Source organism: Schistocerca cancellata, chromosome 8, assembly GCF_023864275.1.
Source record: "Schistocerca cancellata isolate TAMUIC-IGC-003103 chromosome 8, iqSchCanc2.1, whole genome shotgun sequence".
Lineage (NCBI taxonomy): Eukaryota > Metazoa > Arthropoda > Insecta > Orthoptera > Acrididae > Schistocerca > Schistocerca cancellata.
The window spans coordinates 187402280-187414918 of record NC_064633.1 but is presented as its reverse complement, the minus strand read 5'-3'; the positions used below and the strand labels follow the sequence as shown (position 1 = coordinate 187414918).

Here is a 12639-nt window from a genome sequence, read left to right as displayed (position 1 = left end):
GATAGACACACAAACATACACACAAAATTCTAGCTTTCGCAACCAATGGTTGCCTCGTCAGGAAAGAGGGAAGGAGAGGGAAAGACGAAAGGATTTGGGTTTTAAGGGAGAGGGTAAGGAGTCATTCCAATCCCGGGAGCGGAAAGACTTACCTTCGGGGGAAAAAAAGGACAGGTATACACTCGCGCGCGCGCCCACACACACACACACACACACACACACACACACACACACACATATCCATCCACACATATACAGGCACAAGCAGACATTTGTAAAGGCAAAGAATTTGGGCCTTTACAAATGTCTGCTTGTGTGTGTGTGTGTGTGTGTGTGTGTGTGTGTGTGTGTGTGTGTGCGCGCGCCTGTCCTTTTTTTCCCCCTAAGGTAAGTCTTTCCGCTCCCGGGATTGGAATGACTCCTTACCCTCTCCCTTAAAACCCAAATCCTTTCGTCTTTCCCTCTTTCCTGACGAGGCAACCGTTGGTTGCGAAAGCTAGAATTTTGTGTGTATGTTTGTGTTTGTTTGTGTGTCTATCGACCTGCCAGCGCTTTTGTTTGGTAAGTCTCATCATCTTTCTTTTTAGATATATTTTTCCCACGTGGAATGTTTCCCTCTATTATATTCATATATATATATATATATAATCTGCAAGTACACACATCAAAAAAAGTTCTGCTGCGCCTCAGTTCCGAGTGCTCCAGAACCTGTACAGAAAATTGGACTAGAGGTCAACATAAACATCATTTCCATCCGTTTTATTTCTCATGAAAACAACACATTGCATGTTGTAACACCATACAGCGAGACCTTCAGAGGTGGTGGTCCAGATTGCTGTACACACCAGTACCTCTAACACTCAGTAGCACGTCCTCTTGCATTGATGAATGCCTGTATTCGTCATGGCATCAAGGCGCTGTTGGTTCAGATTGTCCCACTCCTCAGTGGGTGGTGGGTCACGTCGTCCATAAACAGCCCTTTTCAATCTATCCCAGCCATGTTAGTTAGGATTCATGTCTGGAGAACATGTTGGCCACTCTAGTCGAGTTATGTCATTATCCTGAAGGAAGTCATTCACAAGATGTGCACAGTGGGGTCGCGAATTGTCATCCATGAAGACGAATGCCTCGCCAGTATGCTGATGATATGGTTGCACTATTGGTCAGAGGATGACATTCACGTATCATACAGCCATTATGGTGCCTTCTATGACCACCAGCGGCATATGTCGGCCTCACATAATGCCTCCCCAAAGCATCAGGGAACCTCCACCTTGCTGCACTCACTGGACAGTGTGTCTAAGGTGTTCAGCCTGACCGGGTTGCCTCCAAACACGTCTCCGACGATTGTCTTGTTGAAGGCATTTGCAACACTCATTGGTGAAGAGAACATGCCAATCCTGAGAAGCCCATTCGGCAGGAGTGCAGTTGCGCATCATGCAGCCTATTGCGCACAGTTTTAGTTGTAACATGACATCCTCTGGCTGCAGGAAAAGCGTTATTCAACATGGTGGCATTGCTGTCAGGGTTCCTCCAAGCCATAATAAGTAAGTAGCGGTCATCCATTGCTGCAATAACCCCTGGGCGGCCTGAGTGAGTCATGCCATCGACTGTTCCTGACTCTCTCTGTATGTCTTCCATGTCCGTACAACATTGCTTTGGTTCACTCTGAGATGCCTGGACACGTCCTTTGCTGAGAGCCCTTTCCGGCACAAAGTGCCAATGTGGACACAATCAAACCACATTATTGACCATCTAGCCATATTTGAACTACAGGCAACACGAACTGTGCAGCTCCTTCCTGATGGAATGACTAGAAATGATTGGCTGTCGGACCCCTTCTGTCTAATATGCGCTGCTTATGCATGGTTGTTTACATCTTTTGGTAAGTTTAGTGACCTCTCTGAACAGTGAAAGGGACTGTGTCTGTGATACAATATTCACAGTTAACGTCTATCTTCAGGAGTTCTGGAAACTGGGGTGATGCAAAATTTTTTTGATGTGTATTAAATTGGTGCACATAAAACTTTACCAATGTTCACTGTGAACATGTATGAATGGTACCAGCAAATATCATCAGTATCGATAATTGTCATCTGGGAAGTTTTTCTGAAGTTAGACCTATTGACATGGAGTGCCTCCCTGTCATTTGTTTGTTTATGAAAAGTTTTACAAACAGTTGATGTTGGGGCCACTGTTTTACACAAGACAAGAAACTCCAAGTAGTTATTACACTTCTGCATTTGTATTTAGCAAATGGTGGTTGCTGAATTTGTTTATTCTACGGGTATGGAATAGGTAGAGGTAAATTAAAATAAGACATTGTTGATACTGTTTCAAGCAGTGTTGCAAGAAGACAATTTTATTTATGCATTGTGTTCATAATGAGAGTGATTATGTATTTAAGAATGAACATGTGTTCAACCATTGTATGTAATTTAATCGTGTGATGTGCCATCATACAAATGATTGGAAAGTTTTTGTCATCGCACCTGCACTCAGAAGTACTAAGCTAAGTGGTATGCTTCATATACATCACTCACATCAATCCAGTAGGGCGATATTTGTGATTGCATTATTTTGATGATTAAAAATGGGGCTTGAAAATGGCGAAGGCTGAAACTGTGCAGTAGTGCAGAAATAAACTAAAAATTCACTGTTGAATATGCCATGGAGTCACTTACGAAGTTGAGTAGAAGGTAGATGCATAAATTACATCATGAACCTTCTACCTTTTTTTACATCACAGCATTGGCGGAATGTGCGTGCATGCATGCTTCGGTTTTTCCTGCCAGAGGTGTGGTCTTCTCATCCATATAATTAAAATAAAACTAGGTGTATGTACAAAAGAATAGCAAAAATGATACTACAGTTGTACAGTTGAACTCTGAATAACTCTGGCATTAATACTTCTGAAATTGAGGTAGAAGAGATGAGGTAGTAAATACTATCTGAAAGAGCCTGACAGCTAAACTGTTCTATTTTACTGCCTCCCTGTCAGAGAAATTAGAAAGGTAATAAAATATAGCCAAACTGGAAATAACCGTAGACTGAAACTTCCATCCAGTTTGATTATGATCTTGCGGAGTGTACGTGGCTGAACCTGTTTTATAGAGTAACTATTGGAAAAAATATTATCAAGAATGCCTTTAAAGCATAAATTTTAAACCCTAGAAAACAGGTGAACAGCAAAGTGGTAAAACACACTGACAATATACATGAAGCATTGGGAACTAATTAACAAATACTCGTAAAACTGTCAGGAAGACACCAAAGGTGTGTGTGTGTGTGTGTGTGTGTGTGTGTGTGTCTACACACACACACACACACACTCACCTTTGGTGTCTTCCTGACAGTTTTACGAGTATTTGTTAATTAGTTCCCAATGCTTCATGTATATTGTCAGTGTGTTTTACCACTTTGCTGTTCACCTGTTTTCTAGGGTAAATTTTTCACTTGTATGAAGTGAAAAAATCCTATATCATTGTAGAACTGGTCTGTGGAATAAACTATTTTAAATTAGACATGACAATAACACAGTGAAAGACTGAATGCTGTATGTAATATAAACGGATAGACAAAAAGTCTGCTCACCAAGTGGTGGCATTAGTAAACACATTTAAATGTTAGGGAAATGTGCAAGCTTTTGGAGCCAGTGGCTCCTTCTTCTGGCAGAACGGTTGAAGGGAAAGGAAGAAGTATGAAGGAAAAGGACTAGCAAGATTTAAGAAATAGGAGAGCTATCAAAAATTCGCCCAGATCCTTGGGTCAGGGGAGGCTTAATCACATAGCACTGGTTGAGAAGGAAAGACATATTGTCAAGGACTTCACTGAGCAAGATTTGAAAACCTGAGAGATTAAAAGCCGAATATAGGGTAATAAGCAAGACAGAGATTACTGAAAAATGTCATGGAAGAGCTAATAAGAGCATATAGCTAAAACATGTTAGACAGTTGGGGGGGGGGGGGGGGAGACAGGCAGATCCGGAAATAAAAGATATAAAAAACTAAAAGCAAGTGAAGAAACAGAATAGTTACTGAAAAGAAATCCTGAGACTAAGACATTTACATAAATTTAGGTCAGGTGAATGGTGAGATCGAAGCACATGTAATACCAGTTTCCACCTGCAGAGTCCTGAGAAACTTGTGTTAAGAGGGAGAGTGCAGAGGGCATGTGTGGTCAAACAGGCACCAGTGTCACAACTGTCAGGTTGTAGTCCATGGTCTGCAACAGGATATGGTGTGTGTTGCCTTCGCCAACCACACCATGCACTACCATCTTTTACCTCCTTCCTAAGATCCATAAACCTAATCACCCACGCTGTCGTGTAGTTGCTGGCTTTAGGACAGTCTTTGTATGTATGCTTGCTTTGGTTGACCAATATCTGCAGCCTATAGTACAAAGACTCCTCTCCACAATATTAAGGAAATCAACCATTTCCTAGATCGTCTGAAATCTATGACCACCCACTACCACCACACACCTTGCCTCTGACCATTGATGCAACCTCCCTCTATACCATCATTCTGCGTGTACATGGTCTGTCTGTTGCTGAACATTACCTCAACCAAAATCATGGGCAAGGACTAGGGAAACAGGCCCCTTCCTATGCTAATCTTTTTATGAGTTGAGTTGTTTGGCGGGGTCTATCCTGGAATCCATAAGCCTGCAGTCCCTGGTTTGGTTTTGATATATTGATGACGTATTTGCCCTGGTGAGGGTGACTTGTTAAGATTTTTGGAATCTGTAAATACATTCTCCCAATTAAATTTCACATCGTCCTATTCCAGATGTCATGCCACTTTCCTTGATGTGGACTTCATCCTCATTGATGGTCAGCTACACACTTCTATTCACATTAAACCTACAAACAAGCAACAGTACTTACGTTTTGACAGTTGCCATCCTTTCCATGTTTTTGACAGTTGCCATCCTTTCCATGTCAAACGTTCTTTTTTATGTAGCCTCGGCATTTGCTGGTACTACTGATCCCTCCAAAAAACAACTTGAGAGTACACCTTTGGTCACTCTGCATTTTGGTCTTGAATGTATAATCAGTTACTTCAACAAGGCTATGGCTTCATAAAATCATGCCCTGAAGTGAAGTCCATTCTGATAGGTAACTGGTGAAACATGTGCTATTGGAAGGAGAGCAATCTCATGCCATGTATCAGTTGTTGTAAACATTGCTGGACCTTCTGCATTGGTATGACTACCACCAAGTTACCAGTCAGGATGAATGGACATACACAGAGGGTTTATGCTGGCAACGCACAGTATCCTGTTGCAGAGCATTCTCTGCAATATGACACTTGTGACCTTGATGCAAGTTTCATCACATGTGTCACCTGGGTTCTCCCTCTAGTTTCTCAGAACCCTGCAGGTGGGAACTCATGTTAAAACATGTGCTTGGTTCCCATCATCCACCTGCTCAAAAATCCGCATTAATTTCTTTGGTCTCAGCATTTCTTTTAAGTAAATATAATGTTTCTTCACTCCCTTTTAGTTTTCTATATCTCTTATTTTCCGATTGAGTAGTAATCAGCCCTCCACCATCTGTCCAACATATGTACACTGCAATTGGCTTTTTGCTCTTATTAACTCTTGCCTGATTTTTTTCAGTAATCTCTGTTTTGCTTAGTACTCTATCTTCCACCTTCAAGCTCTCAGGTTTCCAAATCTCACCAGTGCAGTCCCCAACAATCAGTCTTTCCTTCTCATCCCATGCAGTAAGTCTTCCCTGCAGGTTCTTGGCATCTTTTCTGCAACACTCCCCATTTCTTATACCTTGTCAGTCCTTTTCCCTTATCCCTTTTCTATTCTCTTCAACCCTTCTGCCAGAAGAAGGGGCCACTGCCTTCAAAAGCTTAACACATTGCTATAATTTTTATGTGTGTTTTCTCCTGCCACCATTTAGTGCCTAGATTTTTTTATTCATCCAATTATATTTTCAAAAAATTGTTATTTTTGAGTGCTGTGTGTGATATTTATAATAATGTGACTTCCTGCTATTGACCAGAACATTCATGTTACAGAGTAACAGAGTAAACAGTACACCAGATCATGCCACACAGTGTGCTAATTTTGAGTATATAGAAGTGAATGAGTAGGAAGTATACAATGAATATGAATGTTAAAAAATAAATATCCAGCTGGGTGGTACTGCATATCCAGTATGATTACCAAGATGTGCTTAAAAGGAATGTCGAAACCTCTGCGTACCCTATTAATTCTAGAATTAGTGACGACATGCAACTATCTACACAAAAAATGAGTGTGACCCTGTCTCAAAATGTAGACAAGTATCATATATCCCTACCTTCAATATGGAAAGGATAAATTGTTACTGCATAGAGGAGATGTTGAGTTGCAGACAGGTACAGTGAAAAGACTTTGAAAAATTAAGTCGTCAACTGAGCCAGGTGCTAGTGCCTGGAGACAGTGGGCATGCATGTGTGAGCTATTTTTGTGTGAATGTGTGTGTGTGTGTTCCCTATTTTTGAAGCAGTGCTTTATTATTTTAACAAGCATTTTCATGTTGCCTGCATGCAACTCAATGCGTCTTCTATGTGGTGAGTGGCACTCTATATTTCTACATTGCTGTCATACCATCTTTAGTAAAATATTTGGAACTGTGCCTAAAAAAAGAAGGTAATATACAGCAACACCCGAACAAAATGCTTATAGAATTACTATGTGCCTTTAGAAAAGAACTAATCAGAACCATAGAAGTTAATACAGCTTCATAAATAATCCACAGCGTGCATAGTGGAGGGCACATTGTACTGATATTATCAGTTTTCTTTCTTATTCCTTTTGTGTATTGAATGATGGAAAAAATTTTGTCTGAATGCCTCTGTATGTGCCTTAATCTCTCTTTATCTTTTTCTCACTATGAGTAGATTCCATACTTCAAATGTATTATAGGAAGACTATAAAGTATCTATCTACAACAGTTAGAATTTCTTTTTTGGACTCAAAATGTTTCCCAGCTACAAATTTTTTAAGTGTGAGTGATAGTAAAAGTCAGAGGATGCCAAATATGGGGGAATGATGTGGATATTCCAAAAAATTCTTACTAATCGCAATAGCTATCTTGTTGTCAAAGTACCTGTGTTATTTTTCTCCTCTCACATTTTTCATCCGGCTGGTCCAGAAGTCTTTGTATAGTATTCACCAGTTATTGCTTTACCATTTGAGGGTACTGAGTGAAAATAATTTTTCTAGTATCCCAGAAGACATTGACAGTAATCTTTCCAGCAGATGAAATTGACTTTTCTTTTCTTTATCTGTCCTGAACTATCAGGTTCTACATAATATTGTTGTTACTGTTTCATTTCCAGTGTAATGTGATAGATCTTTATCTCATCCAAATCAGTTGCATCATTTTTAAAAAGTTCTGCACGTGGCTGATTAACTTAAACATTTGATTTTATAACCTTTTACTAAATGCTTAACCATCTAATCTCCTGATGTCATCCATCACTTACCTTGAGGTCATTATCTTGGTTCTCTCATAAGTCTTGCGGTCCAATGAAATATTTCCATGGCCCACTGTTCACCTATTCACCTCGTTATATTTCCTGCTTGCCATCATTCCTTTTTCATGGCATAATTATATTTTCTGTTTGAGTTGCGGAACTGTGAATGGTTGTATTGTAATGGGCAAACTGCGCGATATCTATTCAGATAAGTAGTTCAGTGTTACATATAATATAAATGATGATGCAGAAGAGATTTGCTACTACATTATACTAAATACATCTTTCCACTTCATTTTTTATTTTTATGAATTCTGTTTTTCAAAGGAATTGTGTGTGTTTCATTCAACAGCTTGCTCAATGGTTAGTTATTTGTTTTAGCAACTTACATAAGCAAAGACAAAATGGGATTAAATGCACATGTAAATACAAGTCAATTTGCTGCTGCATTTTTCATTACCTCTTTCTTATTATGCCATTTATACCATTGTATTTTTGTGGTGGTTGTTTTTGTGTGTGCTATCACTAACAATTTTTATACATTGCTTTGCACTACCTGTGTCATTGTTTCACTTGCATTTTTATTGGCTTTGTTTTTAATCATCAAACTCCTTGTGTATTTCTATTACAACCGTATTGCTACAGCTTGCTCCAGTAGTGCTAAACATTCTTTTGTAGACAGATTGTTTTACATCTTACATATAAACTTTGTGCTTGTATTCATAATATGCTGCAGTAATTTGTTTTCTTTTTTTCACAGTGGTTAATCAGTCTCAGACTGCACATCAGAATTATTCAAGGGAAACACCATCACCACATACACAGCCTTCAGGTACCATAATGTTTGTTCAGCTCTCTCACTGATTTACATAAGACTATTTTATAGTTCCACTAATATTTTGTTAATTCACGCAGTAGGTGGACAGTCTGTCTCATCAGTAGGCACTATCCAGAAACCAGTGGAACCAATATTTGTACCTGTTCCACCCCGTCCTCAGAGGCTTCTACATTCAGAGGCATACATCAAGTGAGTGCTTTACCTGATTCATTTTTTTTATTATGTTACATAATATGAATTTTTTCATTGTTTTTCTTTTATGATATTGCAGGTATATAGAAGGACTGAATGTGGATAATAAATATATTAGCAACTGGAACAAACAGTTGGATGCTACACCAGATAACACAAGTGTTCAAGATCCCAATAGGTTACCTGTGCACTGGTTGGGTAATGGTGTTGGCAACCATGGAAATGTTATCAACGCACTGTGGACGCTGAGGGATTTTATGTTACGTGATGCTCTTGGCATTAGCAAAGTGATCTGAGTATAGTTTGTCTTCATAAATAAGTCAGAATTTGGCTCAGTATCATATACTGTTTTAAATGTCTGTAGTCTATATATTTTTGAATATTTTTTATTCAAATTTTAAAACTGTGGTATGATGTTAATTAATTCATTGATGAATGGTCTTGAGTATTTAAGAATTTTGTGAGTGTTTGTCTTCATAGCATATTAAGTATATGTGTGACCAACTACAATCATTTCCAGTACGTGAAAAATCATCTTCATATTTGTTTTATATAAAAGTTTTGTACATTGTTCCTCAAAGTTTGTGAGTCAACTGTGCCTCATCACTAAATAAAACATTGTTTATATGGTAGATTGTTTTTTCTCTCTCTTTTTTGTTTATTTTTTTTATTTTTTTTTACTTGGAACAGAATTGCTTGGTGTATAGCTTTCTCTTATTTGGAGAAACATAATTCAGAAAATCCAACTCAAAAAATTGAGAAAATTGTGACTTACAGAGAGGCAAAGGCTGGCCTCTACTTTGTTTCCTGGTAAGTTTCTGAATTGAGTGGGTACTGGCCAGGCTTTCTGCCTCTTCAAAAAGTATGTGACTATTATGGTTAGTAGAGACCGGATTATATGCATCATAGAAGCCTTAAAATATGCATGGAAAATGGATAAAAGGTGTTGAAATATGCAAGATCAAATAATGATAATTAAAAAACAAACAAACATGGTAGGTACTGCATGCATTATATTTCAAAGTCGAACCTGTGCATATTGGTTAAGACGAAGAGCAGCGGCCACGCAAAAAATCGGTACATTTGGAATGCTGACATCATTTTCTGGATACTTACTGGTAGAGGTTAGGAAGTGGGCCTTTCTGGGATTATATGTCAAAAATTTTCAAAATAGGGATGCATACCATGTTTCAAGAATTGTTCCTCCTTTGCTATTGTTGTCACTAACAAGCGGATGCGTTGCAAGTGAGTCACAGCGAAACAATCAGTATGTACTGGACCAACTTAAAGATATATTGCACGTAGAGGGGCACACTAAAATACTCTGTAATATTTTGCGTAAAAAACAACATATAATCATGAATTTGTTTTGAACAGCATTAACTCATTAACTAAAATACTCTGTAATATTTTGCTTAAAAAACAACATATAATCATGAATTTGTTTTGAACAACATTAACTCATTAATTAATACTATTGGACCAAAGCATTACTTACAATTTATTTTACATTTTTCTACTATTGTAAACATAAACGGCCAAGTACTGTTCAAAATGCTTGGTAGTAAGATTCTGTCTTCGATCACTCCAAACATTTTTATAAGCAGAAAAGGACCATTCTACATCAACTGAGGTAAATGGGCAGTATTTGAATTTGGCCGATATGTTGGCACTTATTGTTTCTGGTAAAAGTTCACTGCCCCATCAATAAAACTATCAATTTGGCACAAGGGTTCAAAGCCTGGGTTATTGTTTAAAATGTTTTCTTGGCAATACCTCTAGCAATGAGGAGTACACTAGAATAATTTTATTCATTAACTTACTAGATTCATTCAGCACCAAACCTTGAGTTTCAAGCTTTTTAATACTTGCAGGTATATGGGAAAAATGAGTGCTAAGCACAGCAATGTCTTTTTTTTTTTTTTTAATACTGGTATAATTAAAAGCTTCCTTGCACTGGCAAACTGCCAAAGCCTGTGCACTATCGAAGTAGATTACTACCCGTGTAATGCCCTCGTAATGTTCATTGTAAAAGAACACAGCTTCGACCCCGTGCCCCAACGAGCTACCGCTGGTTCGGGAGGTAAAGGCATATTCGGTAGTTTTTCTTTATAGGTCTTGATGCGAGCAGAAGCCTTTAGAAACACTTCCTTTGTGGATGAAATCAGTTTATTTACATTCTCAAATGTGGAACATACTTCTTCAGCAAGTCGATGTATTCCACGAGCAAAGCACGTCACATGAATCAAATTGGGATAAAATATTCAGAGGGCTTTCCCTGCTTGGGTTATATAGGGAGCAGCGTTAGAAATAAACACAAACACTCTTTCATCTGCGGAAGATTCTGGAAATATTTTTCTAATATCCTCCTTTACAAATCTGGTGATAGTAGAATGATTTACTTTTTCAAGTTCTTTGCAGGCCACTAAATAGGAAGAAGAAGGCTCTTATTTCAAAGCACCAAAGATTATATTTCCAATCTAATGGCCACAAGTTTCTGTAGTTTTGTCAACAGAAATCCGGATAATGCTGTCCTCGAGTTCATTGCGTATTTCTTCCAACACATTTACTTAAATTGTTGGTATGCAATTTTTACGCGGTGTCGATTCATCTGGTGTATTTGGATTTAAGCAATATTTGCGCAAGAAGGCTTTGAGGATAGGGTTTGTAAGTTTGTGAAGAGGAATATTGCTTGCAATGAATACTTCACATAGAATTATGTTAGACCGACTTTTTTGGTTACCTTTGGGCAAATCCCTGCTATTGCAACTTGCCTTTCTCAGAGGTTGTTGTCGTGATCCATTCTTCTGCATTCCTGTGATATGAAGACTTGTCTTGACATGCTGGTCTATTTGAAACTTCTTTTTTGCATGAAATGATTTCTCGCAAACTCGACAACATAAAACAATTCCATCATGTGTACATATTCCAGGTTAGTCAGCTATCCACGAAACTAAATTTCTTTTTCCAGGTGGCATGAAGCCCAACATGTTACACGCTACACATCGTAAACACGTTCCACTGTGTACAAGTAAATAGAAAGCTAAACTGAAACAATGGATGAGCGACTAAAGACTTGCATAGTTTAATTTAATTGTTGCCGACGCATACAGTATGACAGCGGCGGGATTAACGGGGGTGGGGGGTGGGGGGGGGGTGTCAAAGGACCATTGACTCTATCTGCCTGTTCCTGTTCATCTTCTATAATGATTTCTTTAGACAGTGGCTCTCGGTTAGCGGTGAAAAGCAGCCAAATATACAAAAACATATGCAACATGCAAATGCATATAATCCGGTCTCTAGTGATTGTTTTATTGTGCATCAGTTTGTTCAAGGAAGAAGTGGATCTCCACATCAGACAGAAATATGGAATATTGTTTATTGGCAGTATGATGCCAATACTTTAGAAGAATGGAATACAAGAAACATTAATTTAATATGATTTTTATTTTTCACTCCTTGAGACTTACAGCCTTGAAATGTGTGGTCAGGGATTTGAACAGTTGTGTAAAATAATATTCATACTATCTTAAAAGTGATAAGTAGTGGGCATAATTTCACTAGAGATTTGATTGTTTTCTGCTTTCAGTAAGAAAGACATACATATGCAACCCCACTGGACAAAGCAAAACAAAAGAATCACTAAAGAAGAAATTTAAATCTACTGGAAGAGAATATGACGTAGGGAGAATTACTGATAACAGGGCAAAAGATAACAACAGAATAAAGGATTAGTTAAATGGACAAGGCAAAAAGTGGAGTATGAGAGTAGTAAGAGCAGCCAGCATGTGAATTTTATGACTGAAGTGTATGGGAAGGAGAATGGTCATGTGTGAAATAACTGTAATTGAGTAGATTGATTGAAGATAAGACAGATTGTCTTTGCTGGTATTTTGCAATAGATATTGGCTTCTGGATATTTTTCACTGAAAGCATTTATTGTTTCTCCTCTTTGGGTGCATAATCTTGATAATGTGAACATTATTGAAACATATGTTTGCATTGTTGATGCATGATTCTTAGCATGTGTGGATTGAACATGCATATCTTGCTAGAGTGAATGCTGATTGCCATGTACTCTACTCTATCTTGGCTAAAATGATGGTGCTTATGTGAAGGAAAGCTGGT

General features: G+C 38.2%; 1 protein-coding gene across 10 annotated transcripts in view; it reads left to right on the top strand.

The window, feature by feature from the left end:
- The window catches only part of LOC126095313 (protein polybromo-1), a 326966-nt gene extending 317830 nt beyond the window's left edge, over nucleotides 1–9136 (top strand). For 9 of the 10 annotated variants that reach the window (XM_049910108.1, XM_049910110.1, XM_049910111.1 and 6 more), the window contains 3 exons: nucleotides 8242–8313; nucleotides 8397–8508; nucleotides 8591–9136. In XM_049910108.1, coding sequence (XP_049766065.1) covers nucleotides 8242–8313; nucleotides 8397–8508; nucleotides 8591–8807 — 401 coding nt within the window. In that variant the 3' untranslated portion in view covers nucleotides 8808–9136. Of the gene's footprint in view, nucleotides 1–8241; nucleotides 8314–8396; nucleotides 8509–8590 lie in introns of those variants that run through there. The other variant, XR_007521952.1, reaches the window with a different exon arrangement.
- Nucleotides 9137–12639: the final 3503 nt, after the last annotated feature.